The following is a 16,595-nucleotide window of genomic DNA, read 5'->3' on the forward strand; positions in this document are numbered from 1 at the left end:
ATAATAAAGTATTAAAACAAAATTGAAAATTACTCCTGCCATCAAAATTCAAAAGAAACTAATATTTTTGAGAGTAGAATTGACACACACTACATTGTTTAATAACACATTTTACATTATGCATACACTTATAAAACAATCCTAAATAATTAAAAATGTTCTGTTACTAACAAAAATCACTAGGGCATAAATATTGTAGTAAATTAATGTTTAATTTAAAAATAATTTTATGTAATACAGTATTTTATATTAATAAAATAATTTTAACTCTTAGATTTAAATTATTACAGATCTTAAATTATAAAACTCAATTATTTAAAAATAATAAATATAATTTAGCATCATAATAATAGGATTTATAGATCAATTTTGCATAAGGAAACAACAATAACAATGAAAGCTAAGAAAATTATAACAAAATGTTAAACAATTAATGTAAAAAATAAAAAAATAATTTGTAGTACTTTTGAAGCGTTGAAAATGTAAGAATATTAATTGATGTTTTATGAAAAACCCAATATGCATAAGTGTATAGATTATATAAATATATATATACATTTTTTTAAAGTAAAAAAGTGTGTATAATTCCAAAAAAATAAATTATTATGGATGGAATCACGTATTAAGTAATATTAGATTTTAATTATAAAATAATACATAACTATAAATGGCAAAAAAACACAAAGCTGGAGAATAAATTAAACTATTTTAAAAGAAACATGATCCAGCTTCACTATTTAGAAAATTGTGTAATTATTTTTAACTTTATTGAGATTATTATAATTTAATATAAGACTTTGTTTATAACAGATGGTAGTTTATATAATTTAATTTTATCATATACAATAATATCTGAGCTCAAAAACCACTTATCAGTTGTATAACTTACTAATAACAATAAAGTTATAATTTTTTTTTTTTTTAATTGCACTCATTCAGCTGTTCCTGTTAAATAGGACAAATATGAATAAAATCTAATAACTAAGACTAAAAATAATACTATTGATGGTAACGCAAAAAATAAGTGGAAATTTGGAGTTTGTTCTAACTCTTTGCACCTCAATGTGATTTGCTCTAATTCATATTTTAGATTGTTCTTTTCTGTTAAACATAAATCATATTCATTACGAATTTGTTCTAATTCATTTTGGTCAAATACTGAATCTTCTTTAGTGTCCACTGTATCAGAGTTGATCTCCTGAGTCAAGACTTTGTTTCCAATATCATTATTTTGGGATGTATTATTTAAACATTCGGTTTGAGATATTTTTATATCATCTAAACTATAAAGATTTTTGGAGTTATTGAAAGAACAAAGATTTTTTTGCAGTATATCTGGCATGTTATGTATATTATTAGAGTCAATACTTGATATCTGACACAAATATTCAGACATCAACATTAGTACAATATCTTTACAAGAAATCTCTTTCTTAAGATGTTTAATAGTAGATTCTTGATCATCCAAATTAGTAATACAGTCTAGCAGTACATCTTTTGCTTCGGATAGTTTAAATTCAATGACATCAGATTTTTGTTTATAAAAATCTGTTTGAATCTCAATGTCTTTAGATAAAACTTCAATATTTTTTAAATTATCATCATCCAATATAATCATTTTTAATTGATCAGGATCTATATTGTCTGTATCATTAACATTTTTAATCTTTACACAGTTCACTAACAATTCTTGATTAAGATCAAGTTCTGTTTGTAACTGACATACTTGATTTTCTAAGTCAGCTTTTTGTTTTATATGTTTTTGCATTTGATTTTGTAAGGAATTCATTTGATTTAGGTGTGTCTGGCGGTCTTGTAATATATGTACAATATAAGACATTATATCATTAAAGTACTTGTTAAGAGAAATATCTTCAGTAAGCTCTTGTTCATTTTGTAAGGTCAAGAGAAGTACATTGCGTGTATTGATCTCATAATTCATTTTAGCTATTTCTGCTCGTAATCTTTCAATTTCTTCACATTTATTATGAAAGTTTGTTTCTATTTCATTTTTGGTTTCCTGTAGAGTTTTTAATTCGGTTACATGTAATTCTTTTAATGCATCTAATTCTTTTACACTATTTTCATGGTTAGCAACTTCTGTATTCAACTTAGAACAAACTTCTTTAATTTCATCTTGTGCATCATTCAGATGCTTCATCAGAGCACTTTGTTCAGTTATGGAATGTTTCAACAGACTTTCTAATTCTTGACATTTTTGCATCAATTTTAATTTTTCTTCCATTTCTCTTTTTAAACAATCCTTAGCCATTCCTTGATATGAATATTTATATTTTTTTAAACCACATATTTCTTGTTTCATTTCGTCTTCCCCAAAGTCTTTTTTGTAATACTGCAGTTGATTTTCTAAAAATTCAATTTTGGATAGTAAACGGTCTTCAGCAACAAGAGCTTTCCAACTATTATCTGTTTCTCCGATTATATTGGATAACAGCCTTTCCAAGTTTAATAATTTGTTTTCTAAATTTGCTTCCCTATGCATTGCATCTCGTATATAAGCATCTATTGTGTATAAATCTTGAGTGGATACATCACTTATGAAATTCACAACAGGATTAGATTTAGCCTCTGTACCATCAGCATGATATAATTTTAAAACAGCTGTAATACAGCCATGAGATATGTTTTTAGAGTTTTCAATCACATCAACACCAAATTGGACGACATCTCCACTAAACACTTCTTGAGGTTTAGACTCTTCACCACTTTTACTAAGTCTGTGGTTGTTAACAAACGTACCGTTACTGCTTTTCGTGTCTTGTAAAAAGAATTTTCCATTTTCATGCCATATCAGGGCGTGGTTTCTTGACAAAACTTTACAATCAAAAATCCCATTATGTGGACTGACTTTGGCTTTAGCCAACAGACGGCCAATCTTAACTGGTTGATCAAGGGTTAGTGTACGCTCTTCAAATGGATGCGAGTTGGCACAGTACTGAAGGATTGCTTTGCAAACAGAATTATTTACTGTTATTGTGTCGTAATTCATATTTTCAATCATCATGGTTGGTTAATGTACATTATTGAATTTTTAAACCTAAATCACTGTTACAATAAATAGTCTTAAGTTACCTTATCGTAGTATTAATTAGTATTTTGAAACAAATTCGATTCGACAAAAGTTTTCGAGAATACTTTACACATAAACTAATAAATGATAATAAAAACGTATAAAATGAATCTACGCCACAACAATAATTAAAAAAGGCAAGGAAAAAAAGAATAACTAGAAGAGCCAAGAAACGATTGATAGAACAATAATTATACGAAATATCTATCATTTATCGATGGAATTCGTCTCTTGATAACGTAATTATAGTAGTAATGTAGTATTGTGTCAACACATTATTATTTTCATATATATATATATATATATATAAATATATATTTAAGACAAACATGTATGGTGAAGAATTTCGCAGTGTAACCAACACTATCGTGTTCGACGCAAATAAAAATTATTATTAGCATAAGCCATAATTTCATTGTTTTTAGGTGTTATCGCGAATTCGAATCCAAACATCACTTATCACATAACTGACATAACAATAATATAAGAATCATTAGAATCTCAACTGCACTCTGCAGTCTGCAGTGTCTGGTGTCTTAACTCTTATTTCAGTTATTTCTTAAGTGTCTTGTCGATTGTCCATTTCCAGAGTGTCGTTTGCCGACGAAAGCATTATTTTCGATTGGTAATTGACGATTTTTTTGATCGGCATATCAAAACGTTAAACAGTACATACGACGTTTCATTATTTGATAAAAAAGATGAAATAGATTGACGTAAATTTTCTTTACTTTTTATTAGGACTCAATCATTAAGTGCCGGTCAATTTTTATTCAAAGTTAACGCTTCGACGTTTTTCTCGCTACGTATTTTAAACTTGGAAAAAATAGAGTACTATTCTAGAACCAAATATGGGTAAATCTTATTTTCTATCAACGGTTAATTGTTTGGACATGCAAATTGATTAGATGACTATCTAGTACTCTGGGTGTCTGATGAATTATACTTAGCCACAATGAAAATAAAAATCAATAGTCTTAAATCTTGCCTTTTATTTTCAGCTATTTCCACGGGCATGTCATTTCTTATATCAACATTATTAGCTTTATCGTTATTCTCGGTAATGCAGCTCAACAGCAAATGGTTGACGTCTAGTTCAGTGTTGGTCATAAGTACCGGTTTTCTGGGCTCAGTGTTGTTTACGCTGTCTTTGACTGTATCCTTTTAAGTTCTTATTTATTTAATCATGTATAATATTTTAATTATTTTTTAACAAGAAGTGTATAAGACTAACTAATTTGGTAAACTAGCAGAACTAATAACCTTTTGATAAATTTTTAAAATAATAAAATGTATCTTTGTGTGTGTTCACATTTGTAAACTAATGAGTAAACAAGTTAATAAGTATATCTTGGTTAAGAAAAAAAAAATAAAGTATAATAATTTTGCCCTGCACTTACAAATATAAAAGAAATAAATAATTACAGCATAAGTACCTACCTATAATTTTATACATCTTTCATAAAAAAAAGACTAATAAAAATTTAATTGTGTTGTTATATGTTTTATAATTTAAATAGAAGTTAAAAGTTTGCATTATGTTTCCTTAGCTAAACATTTACCAGGCTGTAAGTAATCTAATGACGCTACTTTTGGGAGAAGGATATCAAGCCAGTTTATTTCCTGAAAGTAAGTAAAATAACTAAATTAAATAATAAATTACCAATTAAGTATTACAATTTAGTTTAGATTAAGTATATAATATAATGAATGTTACCTATTATTATATATTATTATTAAAATTATTTCTAACCAATACATCAGTAATGTGCTGAACAATTTTCTGAACTGAGGTAAACTACCATTTAACCATTATCCGCACCTGCACCTTAATCTACGGTTTTTTTTTTTTTTTTTGTAATACCTATAAATATTGTTATTAAAAACTTTTTATTGTACTAAATCCATTATTCAGTGTCCACTTACTTATTTTGGCCTTGAAGCAATAACCTAAAAAAAGCCTACTTCAATTCGCTGCTGTTCTAGAGTATAAATATATTTTTATATTTTGGTGGTTTCAGGACCAGGTGAAAGGTTTTTGCCGTCCATAGGGTATAAAATATTTCTCACCTAATTCAGTATATTGATATATTCTAAATAGATACTATCGTATTTAATAATTGTTATTCCAAAATGGGTCAAATTCAGATATTAATTCTAATGAATAATTGACATAAGAAAATTACCATTTTATTAATATTTTATCTAATAATATTAAGCCTGTTGTCACTTATTGTATGTAAATAATATTTAATATTAAATTAAATTCTGATACAGATTTTAGTATTCATTTATAGGATACAACTAACTTTGAATATATAAATATTATTTAAATAATACTAATATTGTTTCATTTAAAAATATTATGTTTTATACCATAAAAAAAAAATGTTATTTTGTTGGTGCCATAAGATGTAGCTTAAACAGTCTAAGTATAAATACAGTCTTGAGTTGCTCCTTTAAATATGAGGCAAAAATAAATAAAAACATTTTTTTTTAAATATTTTTATAATTATTAACTACTATTTCATATAATAATTTTTATTGTTAATAAAAACAATCATTGTTTTTTCAGTTTTATTGTCATTGATGTTCACTTTTTTCACATGTGTCTCCATCCACAGAGTATGCGCTACAACTGGGTAAATTATAAATTATTTACATTTATTAGTTACAATTTTTATAAATTTTATTTTACTTCAATGCTGGGCTAGTTAATTAATTATTAAACTTTACAATAAAATTAAATGCAAAGTTCAAGTTATTAAAATACTAGCTTGAGTTATTAAGTATTTTCTATTTAAAAATTCATTTATTTTTATATTTTTCATATTAAAACATTTTATGGGGCATTTTACCCTTATAATTTGACTATTTCATTAGTGTTCTACAATAAATGGCAAAAAATAATATAGAAATTCCTACTATTTTAACACTCAAATCAGATCAATATTTTTCCCAAATAGGTAAAACGTTGTTAAATAAAACTCTATTTCATATTTTAAATTGTAAATCCTTTATACAATTTAAAAGGTGATTAAACCATAACTGAAACATTTAAGAACACTGTATATGGTGTAAACTTAATTGAAATGAATTTGATTTTTACTTAAATTATAATAACAACCTATTTTATCTTTCTTTCTTAGTATTTTTTTTTTATATTTATATTATCTCAGTTATTTATTATTATTATTAAAGTTTAAAATCAAAAAGAAATCATTATACTCAATTATTTTTAATATTAAAGTAAACTTGTTGTTGAATTTAAAGGCAAAATATTATTCAAGGCCCTTCATAGGTTGTTTTAGACTTTAATTTTGAAGCAAGTTATGATAATTTTAAATTTGTAAATATTAATAATAACCTATTAAGGGTTCTGCAAAATATTTTAACTTTTAAATTTGATATTAAGTCAATCATACTCAACTACTATAAATAATAGAGAAAAATTAATTTTTAATGTAAAGTTTGCTGTTTGATATGTAAGACTGAATCAACACATGCAGGTATAACATTCTCTTAATTTAAAAATTTCCAATGGGACATTTTTAATTTTTTTTTTCTGATAAAGACAGCAAACTAGTTTAGTTCATTTCATGTATAAGTTATGAAAAAAAAAAAATAATAATTTAAGGTTATATACTTAGTAACTTTAGTACAAAATATTGTAATTTGAACCATTCATATTTTTAAACAAAAATTAACACAATTATAGCTTTTTTATTTAAAAACACACTATTATTATTAAAGAATTAAACAATACATCAAAAACTTTTTAGGCTATTAGTGTTTAGTAAAATATTATTACAATAGTATAAAATACAATCATTTCAATTAACAACATAAGTATCTATTTTGTTTATTACCTACGAGTATGTTTTTCTCATCTTTCTGCTAGTTAATACTCAGACTTGTATAATAATAAAAATATATTGATTAATATTAATGTGTTACTTTTTACAGTTTGCTGTTTTCTTTATTTGCTCTTTACAATATTTACAATATTTCTCAAAAGACATACAATTCCAGTTCATTGCTCAAACAGCCTATTGTTCAAAATAAAAAGAAGAAACATTAAATGCCAAAATAAAAGCCAGTGTATACTATGTTCAATATTTATTATGTTTTAAGTTTTTGATTTTTACATTTATTATTTATTTTTCATTGTCACTCCCTTAATTAAAAAAATAATTTAAATTATTGTATTAAAAGCAAGTTTTGATTACTTATAACTGAATTATTTATTTGAAATATTTAAAATAGTAATATTTTATATTTATTTAAATTTATTACGAAATTATACAATTATTGAATTATCAGAGTCACTAAAAATGAAATTCTTTATGATCTATTATTTATACTTATTTTGTGGATGATATTTTTGAATAACTTTTCTTATAATATCATTAAATAAAACTCAATAGTTAATTTTAATATTATATACTTATATATTGTCTTATTCTGAATATTAGAAATTAAAAATCAAATTGAAAAAAAGAAAACTATATATTAATTTTTTGTTTGTTAACCTTTTATTTTTTAAATGAACAAAAAAAAAAATGTTGCAATTATATGTTTATAAACATAAATTATATTTGATACAATGTTTTTTTTAAGTTTGTTAGACAAATAATGTAAACAAAATATATTCAGTAGTAGTAATAATTTTTATGTTTTATAAATTATTTAAATTGAATAAATAATAATACAAAAAAAGTTGTTTATGCAGTTATTATAAAAATTATAGATTATTACTAATGATACTAAAATCTATAAAAGTTTGTGTTGAATGATAAAAATTGAAAAAAAAATTTGAATAAAACATAAACAGACGTATCAATATAATAAAATCAAATGCTAATAATTAAAAATTTTCATCTCACACAACTTAAAACTACTATACTCAATTATGTACCTAAGTTTTAGTTATAGACTTGATCAAAGGTATTATCAATGAGATTAAGTTCTACCTGGTGCACTGAGCTAAAGTATATAATAAAATATGGTTTTTAGACCTTCATTATTAATTATACAATAGTTTAACAATTTTAAAATAAAATAAATTTATTACATAATAAAATAAGTTTCTTATGTAACAGAAATTTAAAGCGTAGATTTAATCAAGGAATTTGTATTTGGCCATATTGTTGGTTGTTGCATACGCTAATATAATTGGAACTTTTTAAAAAGTTTAAATAAAACTGTTTGATATTTTCAGTAAACTAAATTAATGTGTATTAATTAAATACAACATGTCATGTGTAAGGATTTAATTAAAATAAATTGTTTATGCCCTATAAAGATAGCCAAAATTTGTTTGTTATCACACTGTTAGCACTTGAACAGTGTTTTCAATTACTTCAAATGTTATTTATTAATAACAGTACAACTGAACAACAGTCTTACACTCGTCTTCATTGATATTAATATATATTAGAATGTCGTGCACTGTTCACCATAGATTCCACTTTATTAGCTGTATCTCTGATAGCTTCTGGTAATTCGGGTAAGTCTAGAGTAGTAGTTAAGTGTGCAGATAGACGTTTATACATAGAATCTTTTTTAGATTTTCCACTAAAATGTCAAAATGAATAAAATTATTAAACAGAATATGAAATGGTAAGAAAACATCAAAAGTAAGCTCAACATTGAATATTGACATCCAACTAAGAATATCTTACCAAATAAATCTACAGAAAGCACACGCTATATAAACAGTCATATTGGTACGTTTTTAATAGGCTTGGACTGTGCATCGTTGTCTATTTGAGTTGTTTTCAATCTACATTATATAATATTTACGTAAAAAAAAATATATATATAAGTATGCCTAAATGTATCAACAATAATCTTAACAAAACAAAATTAAATCATAAAATAATCTTGTTAAGTGCATGCATTGAATATAATACTTGCATTATAGAACTATAAGTGTAAACTTTGAAAAAGTATCTACCTACTCAAAAATCTAAATTATGAATATATACAATTGTAATGTAACTTACCGCCTAGTCTGCTCATACTTGATTTGTTGACTAAGGAATAAAGCATTTTTAAGTTGTTCTTGAATATTATTCAATGGTTCTTCGCAATTTTTGATAGAATTAATAGCTCTAATTCATAACATCAATACACGAATGATAAAAACGTAATAATTAATTAATCTCAAGTGAAAAAATGGTATTATTACCCTAATGCATATTCTACATCATAATAGTGTCCTTGTAAATCCTTATGAAGTTTTTGAACTTGTACTCGTTTCTCTATCATAGGTGGTACAGATTTCCGTACATGTTCTTGAAGTCGATAAAATGCCAAGGATGGTTCATTTGCAACAAAATGAAGATTTTCTGATAAAATTCCAGTGGCTTATTTTGAAACAAAGTAAACAAAATAATGTAATTGATAAAGTTTGATTATATTAAATGTAAATACATACCACGTCTTGATTTTGCTTGTAAGTCTGGATCGTGAATTTCAGTCATGATCAAAATTTAAAATATAGGTAGGTACAATAATGGTTTTTCAAAATTAAATTTTACAGTTTGTAATAGTTTTTTATTATTATATGGTAGTCTTACTATTGTAGTAATACTTCAACAATTAAATAATTTCGTGATATTAAATAACAAATCGAATAGTATTGAAATAGACTCTTGCGAAATATTATTAAGTATTAAACAATAATTTTATAAGTCACGTTTATAAAGCGTATTTTTAAATACAGAACTATGGTTTAAGTCATCTGTCAAAGTGTAAGAGATAAACTACTAAAATACTTTATAGTAATTCCTAATTACTAATTAATTGATTTATTAATTTATTTGTATTTCATTTCATCGTCTCATACCATATCGCTTATATGAGATGTATTGTATAGTGTATACACCCACAGTCAATATTTATTATTTAATTCAAGAATACGCCTAACAAGTTACTACCCTTAGATACTAATGAATAATGATACTATCTACGGCTTGAGATCATCATAGAATATAGATCATAAATTTTGATCTAAGCTTTGATAGTCAGATGCTACCTAATAAGTGATAAATATTATCAACATTAGTGATTACAATAGATAATTTATTATGATTACATCGTGTATAAACTTTATAGTATCATGAATTTGAGATTATATTAAATATATTTATTATTTTACTAGCTTTGTAAACACAACTCTGAACAGGTCATATTTAAATTATTTAATATTATAATAAAAATTATAATTTAAAGCGACTACTGAAGTGAACGAAAATTTCACTAACTTAAATCATTCAAAATGACTGAAGATATTCGTGATATTTTGGACATAGAAAGGGGATCCGCTCCTCAGGTATCTAAAGAAGACATACTTGGTACACAGACCAAGAAAAAGATCTCACTACCATCGGGCAATCGTCAGAATCGTAGACCAGAAGGAATGGCTCGTGAAGTGTTTGCCTTACTGTATAATGACAAAAAGGATGTGCCGCCTGTTATTGAAACAGAAACCGGTAATTATTTTATTTGATTGATTTTAAGACAGATTTTTAATGATCCTAATTTAATTGTTTAGGTCCCACTTATAAGCTTCAAAAAGCTAGATTGGGTATGCGACGTGTTCGCCCTTGGGTATGGGCTCCTTTTATCAACCCAGCTCGGGCAGATGGTGTTCCTTTTTATCATTGGCGAAGAGTTGCAGATGAAGGAAAAGAATATCCATTTGCTAAGTTTAATAAGGTATTATTTATAAATATTATTTATTTATTAAAATATTAAAATATATTATTATTGTTAAATAGAAAATAGAAATACCCAAATATACGGATATTGAATACAAAGAAAATTTAATGTCAGAAACATGGACTCAAGAAGAGACTGATCGTCTTTTTGACATGTGTGAATGGTTTGATTTACGTTTTATAATCATTCAGGCTAGATGGAATCTTGGAGAATATGAGAATTGTGTTAAGCGATCTACTGAAGATCTGAAAGATAGATATTATTCAGTGTGTAATACACTAACAAAGGTTGTAAACAAAAACTAATACTTGAATCATATTTACCAATAATTTGTATTTTATTTATTTAGATTAGAGGAGGTAGTGTCAATGAATCAAAAATGTATGATGCAGAACATGAAACTCGTAGAAAACAACAACTTGAAAGACTTTATAGTAGAACTCCTAAACAAGTATTTATAAATATACAAAAACATTGTATAGTTTTATAGATATTATTTTTTAATTAACAATTTTTAGATTGAGGAGGAACAAATGTTAATACAAGAAATGCGAAAGATTGAAGCACGAAAACGTGATAGAGATCGTAAAACACAAGATCTACAAAAATTAATAAGCGCTGTTGATAAACAAAATGATAGCCGTAAAAGTCTGAAAATTGACAAAAAAACTACTAATCACCGTAAACGTCCTACTGTTCCAGTTAGGCCGACCCGAGTTGATCCAAACGTAATGTTTAACTTATTTTTAATCTTATAATTTTATTAAAATATTAATTTTTAGAACTTTGAAGCTACTACTATTAAATTTCCGGACATTAAAAATAGTGGTGTATCTACTCGTTCTCAAAGGATGAAAATACCGGCTAATGTTAGTCAAAAAAAAGTCAAAAATGTTGAACAGGCTCTAGAGTCACTGAAAATTAGTGAGTATTAAAATGTGTTTAAAATGATATATTTTATTAAAATTATTAATTTTTTTTTTTTAGAATTAAATCCCATTCCAACTGAAGAAATATGCCAAAATTACAATGATCTACGTAATGAAATAGTATTGTTGAATGAATTAAAAGCGGCATGTAGCTCTAGTGATTTTGAACTACAAACATTAAAACATCAGTATGAGACATTAAATCCTAATGGGGTATGTAATTTGCTAGCTGTATTTTAAATATATTAAACATTTTTTAATATCTGTACTTTTTGATAGCTTTTAAAAATTGATCCCCAACTTATGGAAGAAATGGCTAGTTTAAGTGTTGATGAAGAAGAGAATGAAGAAAAAACAGACTCTAAAGTAAAGATAGAAGTTAATGATCAAGAAATGGAAGATGTTTCTGATCCTAATCTTCTACCTAAGAATGTCTTAGATATAATCTAATTTATAATCTTCTAATGTTAATAATTTAACATTTTTATTATTTAATTATACTTTGTATTACACTTTCTTTGAAGATTATACCCATATATTTAAATTATATTTTTTTAAACAAATAATTTATGACATTTGTATATATTATAACTATTTTGAACTATTATAATAAATATTTCTAAGGTTTACTTAATAATTCTTTATTGTTGACATTATAGGATATTGTAATATATACAATCCTTTCCATATCAATATAGTTGAATTATAATTTCTTAATAAATTATTGCATTTTTCATAGTTAAGGTTAAGTACTATTTTATTATGTCTAAGCTCATAAATTCACAAACATAACTTTTTTATTATATATAAATTAGGTGGTTATTGATAAAATATGATAAAACTAATTAAATTTAATAAAATATAAAGACTTTATAAAAGGAATCTTAGGTAGATATTCTGTCAAACGTATTAATTATTTCATTTTTGATTCAATCATTCAAACAAATGGTCATTAGACATTACTTACTTAATAAGACCTGGCAAGTACCAACAATTGATTTTTTGATGCTTTATTGTTTGAGACAAAGCACTAATTTCTTGTAACTCTTATAAAAATACTATCCGTGTTGTAATATTGCCTTGAGTTAAGATTGTTTTTTTGTAGTTATCGTATAAAGTTACAAGTTGGATCTTTAAATATATTAAAATGATAAAATTGCATAATATTTCCTGTAAATCTAAAAATTATCTATATATTGCATTGTATTAACAAGAAACAATATTATATTATGTATTTATCCCTTTTGACCAATACTTTTTTTGTGATTTTTAATTAAGTTCCAATATTTAAGCAAGGCATTTTTTTTTTTATCTTAGTAAATACATTTTTGATCGTGTGTGAGGTCAAAGAGTTATAATATAATATTTAATATTTTAATGAACTAAAGGAATTTTAAAGTTGGGAATTTGAAATAGCTTTTGTCACACACACACACATCAATAATATAGGTATTAGGTACATCATCTTCATGCATATAATGATATAATATTAATTATTATACACATTATCTATAGGCTATAACTCTTATAATATATTTTAACTTAATATATGCATCAGCTATTATCGGTGCGTTTGTAAATGTAATGGAAAGTTAATAAAACAAAAAATAATAAATATTAGGGTTAAAAATGCTAAAATACACTCGCCATTTCCTGTATTACGAGCACCAAAACCCACGTATCATAAATTATAGAATATTGGGATACGAAGATATCCTCAACATTTTGACTTATTACTCTGCTTACTACAGCCTTAAATACTTGTAACTCAAAAACTACTCGTCCGAATTTCGATTTTTATAAACAAAAATACTCCTAAAAATATTCAGTTTCGTACAATAGAATTAAAAATGTTTAAAAAAAAACAAAAGTTTGTGAAATAACTTCGTTTTATTTTTACTGGAAATTATATACGAAAATATTTTCAAAAACATTAATAGATTTTGAAATAATTAGACTATTAGAGTTCGTTGTTAAACAATCACTCGGTATGATGAACTTAAATTATGTTTGTTATCATCATGGCTTTATCACATATATGAATTATGAACACAGTCAATTGTCACACTGAACGGTAAAGTGAATTATAATTATTTATAATATTTATGTTATAGTGAACTACCCAACGCTGAAGTTCATCTACTGTAAACCGCAGAGTTATTATATGTTGATGACTAGAGCTTGCTCATTGCTAAATTAAACAAAAATTAAATTGACTCTTGCAGTTGCCGCAGTTAACTTTCATCTCGGTATTTCGTATACACTGTTGTTGACATAATACAAATTTTAGTTTCAACTTTTTACTATTTCTATATTTGCTTTAATTTCAGTATTTAAAACGTTTCATGATTATGCTTAATTCCAAAATTAATTTGATAACAAAGAAAACAAATATTGCAAGTTCTTTTATTGTTTTCAGGTAAAAAAGTTACTAATATTAATCATACTTTTTTAAGTATTATGATATATTATGTCTTTACAGTTAAGGCATTTGTTACCTATTATACTTGTGTTTGTTTTAAAAAAGAATTAAAATTTCAGATCCTTAACACAAAATTATGTAAAAGAGACCGTAAATACTCACGAAGTAGAACATCATTCTAATATGAAAGACTATTGGTGGGATAGTAAAGGACCACTGAATGCATTACACTCTTTTAATCCATTGAGGTAATTTATAATTAACTCTTTCAAGTGTACCTAATCAATTATAATTAAGATAATTTAAATTAATGTTGAATTAGAGTATCATTTTTAATAAATGGATTAACAAATATGAAAAAAATTGAAACCAAAAATATTGGAACTCGTCAGAGTCTAGAAAATATAAAAATACTGGATGTTGGTTGTGGTGGTGGAGTCTTAACTGAGGTATAGTTCTAAATATTTAATTTAAGTATATGCTAACACTTATGAATTGTTTTAAAAACTTATATTTATGTTTAGGCATTAGCACGTCTTGGCGGTAATGTAACCGGAATCGATCCCAGTAAGGAACTAATAACTATTGCCAATGACCATTCTGTGATTCTTAGAAACAAAAATATCAAGTAATTTAACAAAAAGTATTTATTTTCTATGTATTTTTAATATTTTTCATTTTCTTTGTAGATATTTCAATGAATCAATTGAAGAGCATGTATTATCAAACACAGAATCATATGATGCAATTATAACTTCAGAAGTTTTGGAACATGTATCCAATAAATATGGCTTTTTAACAAACTGTATTGATTGTTTAAAGGTAGTTCTAAATTATTTTTATGTACATACTTAAATAGTTGAATGAATTGATACGAGATAATTTTTATCGATATTCTGATTTTCACGTGTGACAGCAATTTAACTGTCTATGGCAAAATAGTGTCTTATTTTACTTCAAGTATAATCTCATTTGTATTGGAGTTATTGGATTAAAAAGTACAGCTACTTAGATGTTATATTTATGTCTTTAAAGAATCTAATTACATGTTTTTATAATAGTTAAGCCACATCTATTACTTATTAGTTACATTTATTTAAATCAATTATAATCAAACAAATATGGTTGTATTAAGCTGTGATTACTACTGTACAAATATTTACAAAAACTAAAACAATTATTTTATTATTTTACAGCCTGGAGGATCTGTTTTTATAACGACCCCAAATAGAACAATTTGTTCATGGTTAACTGTAAAAGTGGTAGGAGAAACATTTGATTTTATACCTAAAGGTACACACGAATGGGAAAAATTTATATGTCCTCATGAATTGCAGTCAATTTTAGAAATTAATTGTAAGTGTTTATTATTATATTATTTATTATTTAAAGACCTATAATAGTATTTGTAGTTTTCCTTTATTAATCAAACATATTATAAGATTATAAAATTATAGTTAAAACATTTATATTTATTTTTTTTTTTTGTTTTTACTTTACTTATCTAGGTAAATGTGATACTATTTCAATAAATGGACTATCATACAATCCTTTCACAAACCAATGGAGTTGGACTGACTCAACTGACATATCTTATGCCATACACGCAGTGAAAAGCACATAGCTAATAGCTACCACCTACTATTAACTGTTATTTTGTATTAGCTATTATATTATAATATGATATATTAATATTTATATAAATTTATTTGTTATAATAATATATAGTACTATGAAGTTATAATTTAATCATTCAATCTATTTTTATCTTTTGGTTGTTAAATATACTAAAATGTTTTTTTACCATCGTCTAAACAATATCTATCATATAAAAATGTAAATATTTTTCTTAAATTATTTAAATAATGTGTTTTTAATTAAAATATTTTTTATGAGTAATAAATGCATTGGAGTTAATATGTAAACAAGTATTTTTACATATTTTACTCATTCATGTTTTATAATTTAATTGAAAATTTTTATTATTTATAAAATAGATAAAAATTTCTGTGTTTATAATTGTATGTAACATCTTATATGTATACAATTATATAACCAAAGTTCTGGATTTACTAGTTACATTACTATAAATCATTGAAATCTCAAAAAAATAATTTAAACATAATAAAATCAGAAAAAAAGCTCATGCAAAATAATATCAAACTGTGAAAAGTATATTTATACATCACTATATTGTTTTTTCTATATCAAGTATGTATTTGTAATGATCAAATTTTAATCCTGTTAATTATTATAACATAAAAATAAGAATAATATTGCATAAATCAGTAATTAACTAGTAAAAAAAAAAAATTAAATAAACATATTATAAACAGGGAGAAAAGTAAATACCAAATTTTTATTTTACACACTTAAAAGTTTTAGCCAACATAATTCTAAAGTTTATATGCATAAATATATTTTA

General features: G+C 24.6%; 5 protein-coding genes across 8 annotated transcripts; 3 read left to right on the forward strand and 2 right to left on the reverse strand.

The window, feature by feature from the left end:
- Positions 1-734: 734 nt before the first annotated feature.
- LOC112596037 (sarcolemmal membrane-associated protein) lies at positions 735-3,264 on the reverse strand. Its single transcript, XM_025341482.1, has one exon. It carries the CDS (start codon positions 3,023-3,025, stop codon positions 932-934), a length of 2,094 nt encoding a protein of 697 aa, XP_025197267.1. The 5' UTR covers positions 3,026-3,264; the 3' UTR covers positions 735-931.
- Positions 3,265-3,571: 307 nt separating this feature from the next.
- On the forward strand, positions 3,572-7,328 carry LOC112595952 (protein KRTCAP2 homolog). 2 transcript variants are annotated; one of them, XM_025341365.1, is made up of 6 exons: positions 3,572-3,759; positions 3,833-3,946; positions 4,093-4,247; positions 4,657-4,720; positions 5,667-5,733; positions 7,058-7,328. In XM_025341365.1, the coding sequence occupies exons 2-6, from the start codon at positions 3,943-3,945 to the stop codon at positions 7,170-7,172; spliced, it is 405 nt and encodes a 134-aa protein (XP_025197150.1). In that variant the 5' UTR covers positions 3,572-3,759; positions 3,833-3,942; the 3' UTR covers positions 7,173-7,328. The 2 variants fall into 2 exon arrangements, with proteins under 2 accessions (XP_025197150.1, XP_025197151.1); XM_025341366.1 differs by having other exon boundaries at positions 3,572-3,716.
- A 597-nt stretch (positions 7,329-7,925) lies between these two features.
- LOC112595945 (BLOC-1-related complex subunit 8 homolog) lies at positions 7,926-10,111 on the reverse strand. Of its 2 annotated transcripts, XM_025341357.1 has the most exons (5): positions 9,534-10,110; positions 9,285-9,462; positions 9,100-9,207; positions 8,776-8,876; positions 8,579-8,668 (listed from the first exon to the last, which is right to left on the reverse strand). In XM_025341357.1, exons 1-4 carry the CDS (start codon positions 9,577-9,579, stop codon positions 8,813-8,815), a joined length of 396 nt encoding a protein of 131 aa, XP_025197142.1. In that variant the 5' UTR covers positions 9,580-10,110; the 3' UTR covers positions 8,579-8,668; positions 8,776-8,812. The 2 variants fall into 2 exon arrangements, with proteins under 2 accessions (XP_025197141.1, XP_025197142.1); XM_025341356.1 differs by lacking the exon at positions 8,776-8,876 and having other exon boundaries at positions 7,926-8,668; positions 9,534-10,111.
- Positions 10,112-10,238: 127 nt separating this feature from the next.
- Positions 10,239-12,323, forward strand: LOC112595928 (DNA methyltransferase 1-associated protein 1). Its single transcript, XM_025341332.1, has 8 exons — positions 10,239-10,590; positions 10,653-10,816; positions 10,879-11,106; positions 11,169-11,270; positions 11,338-11,547; positions 11,602-11,743; positions 11,807-11,961; positions 12,028-12,323. The coding sequence occupies exons 1-8, from the start codon at positions 10,377-10,379 to the stop codon at positions 12,196-12,198; spliced, it is 1,386 nt and encodes a 461-aa protein (XP_025197117.1). The 5' UTR covers positions 10,239-10,376; the 3' UTR covers positions 12,199-12,323.
- A 1,473-nt stretch (positions 12,324-13,796) lies between these two features.
- Positions 13,797-15,888, forward strand: LOC112595960 (ubiquinone biosynthesis O-methyltransferase, mitochondrial). Of its 2 annotated transcripts, XM_025341375.1 has the most exons (8): positions 13,797-13,997; positions 14,079-14,167; positions 14,290-14,418; positions 14,493-14,619; positions 14,695-14,798; positions 14,860-14,992; positions 15,367-15,526; positions 15,679-15,888. In XM_025341375.1, exons 2-8 carry the CDS (start codon positions 14,094-14,096, stop codon positions 15,792-15,794), a joined length of 843 nt encoding a protein of 280 aa, XP_025197160.1. In that variant the 5' UTR covers positions 13,797-13,997; positions 14,079-14,093; the 3' UTR covers positions 15,795-15,888. The 2 variants fall into 2 exon arrangements, with proteins under 2 accessions (XP_025197160.1, XP_025197162.1); XM_025341377.1 differs by lacking the exon at positions 14,079-14,167.
- Positions 15,889-16,595: the final 707 nt, after the last annotated feature.

Source organism: Melanaphis sacchari, unplaced genomic scaffold (genome assembly GCF_002803265.2).
Source record: "Melanaphis sacchari strain LSU unplaced genomic scaffold, SCAv2.0 Contig2_pilon_pilon, whole genome shotgun sequence".
Classification (NCBI taxonomy): domain Eukaryota; kingdom Metazoa; phylum Arthropoda; class Insecta; order Hemiptera; family Aphididae; genus Melanaphis; species Melanaphis sacchari.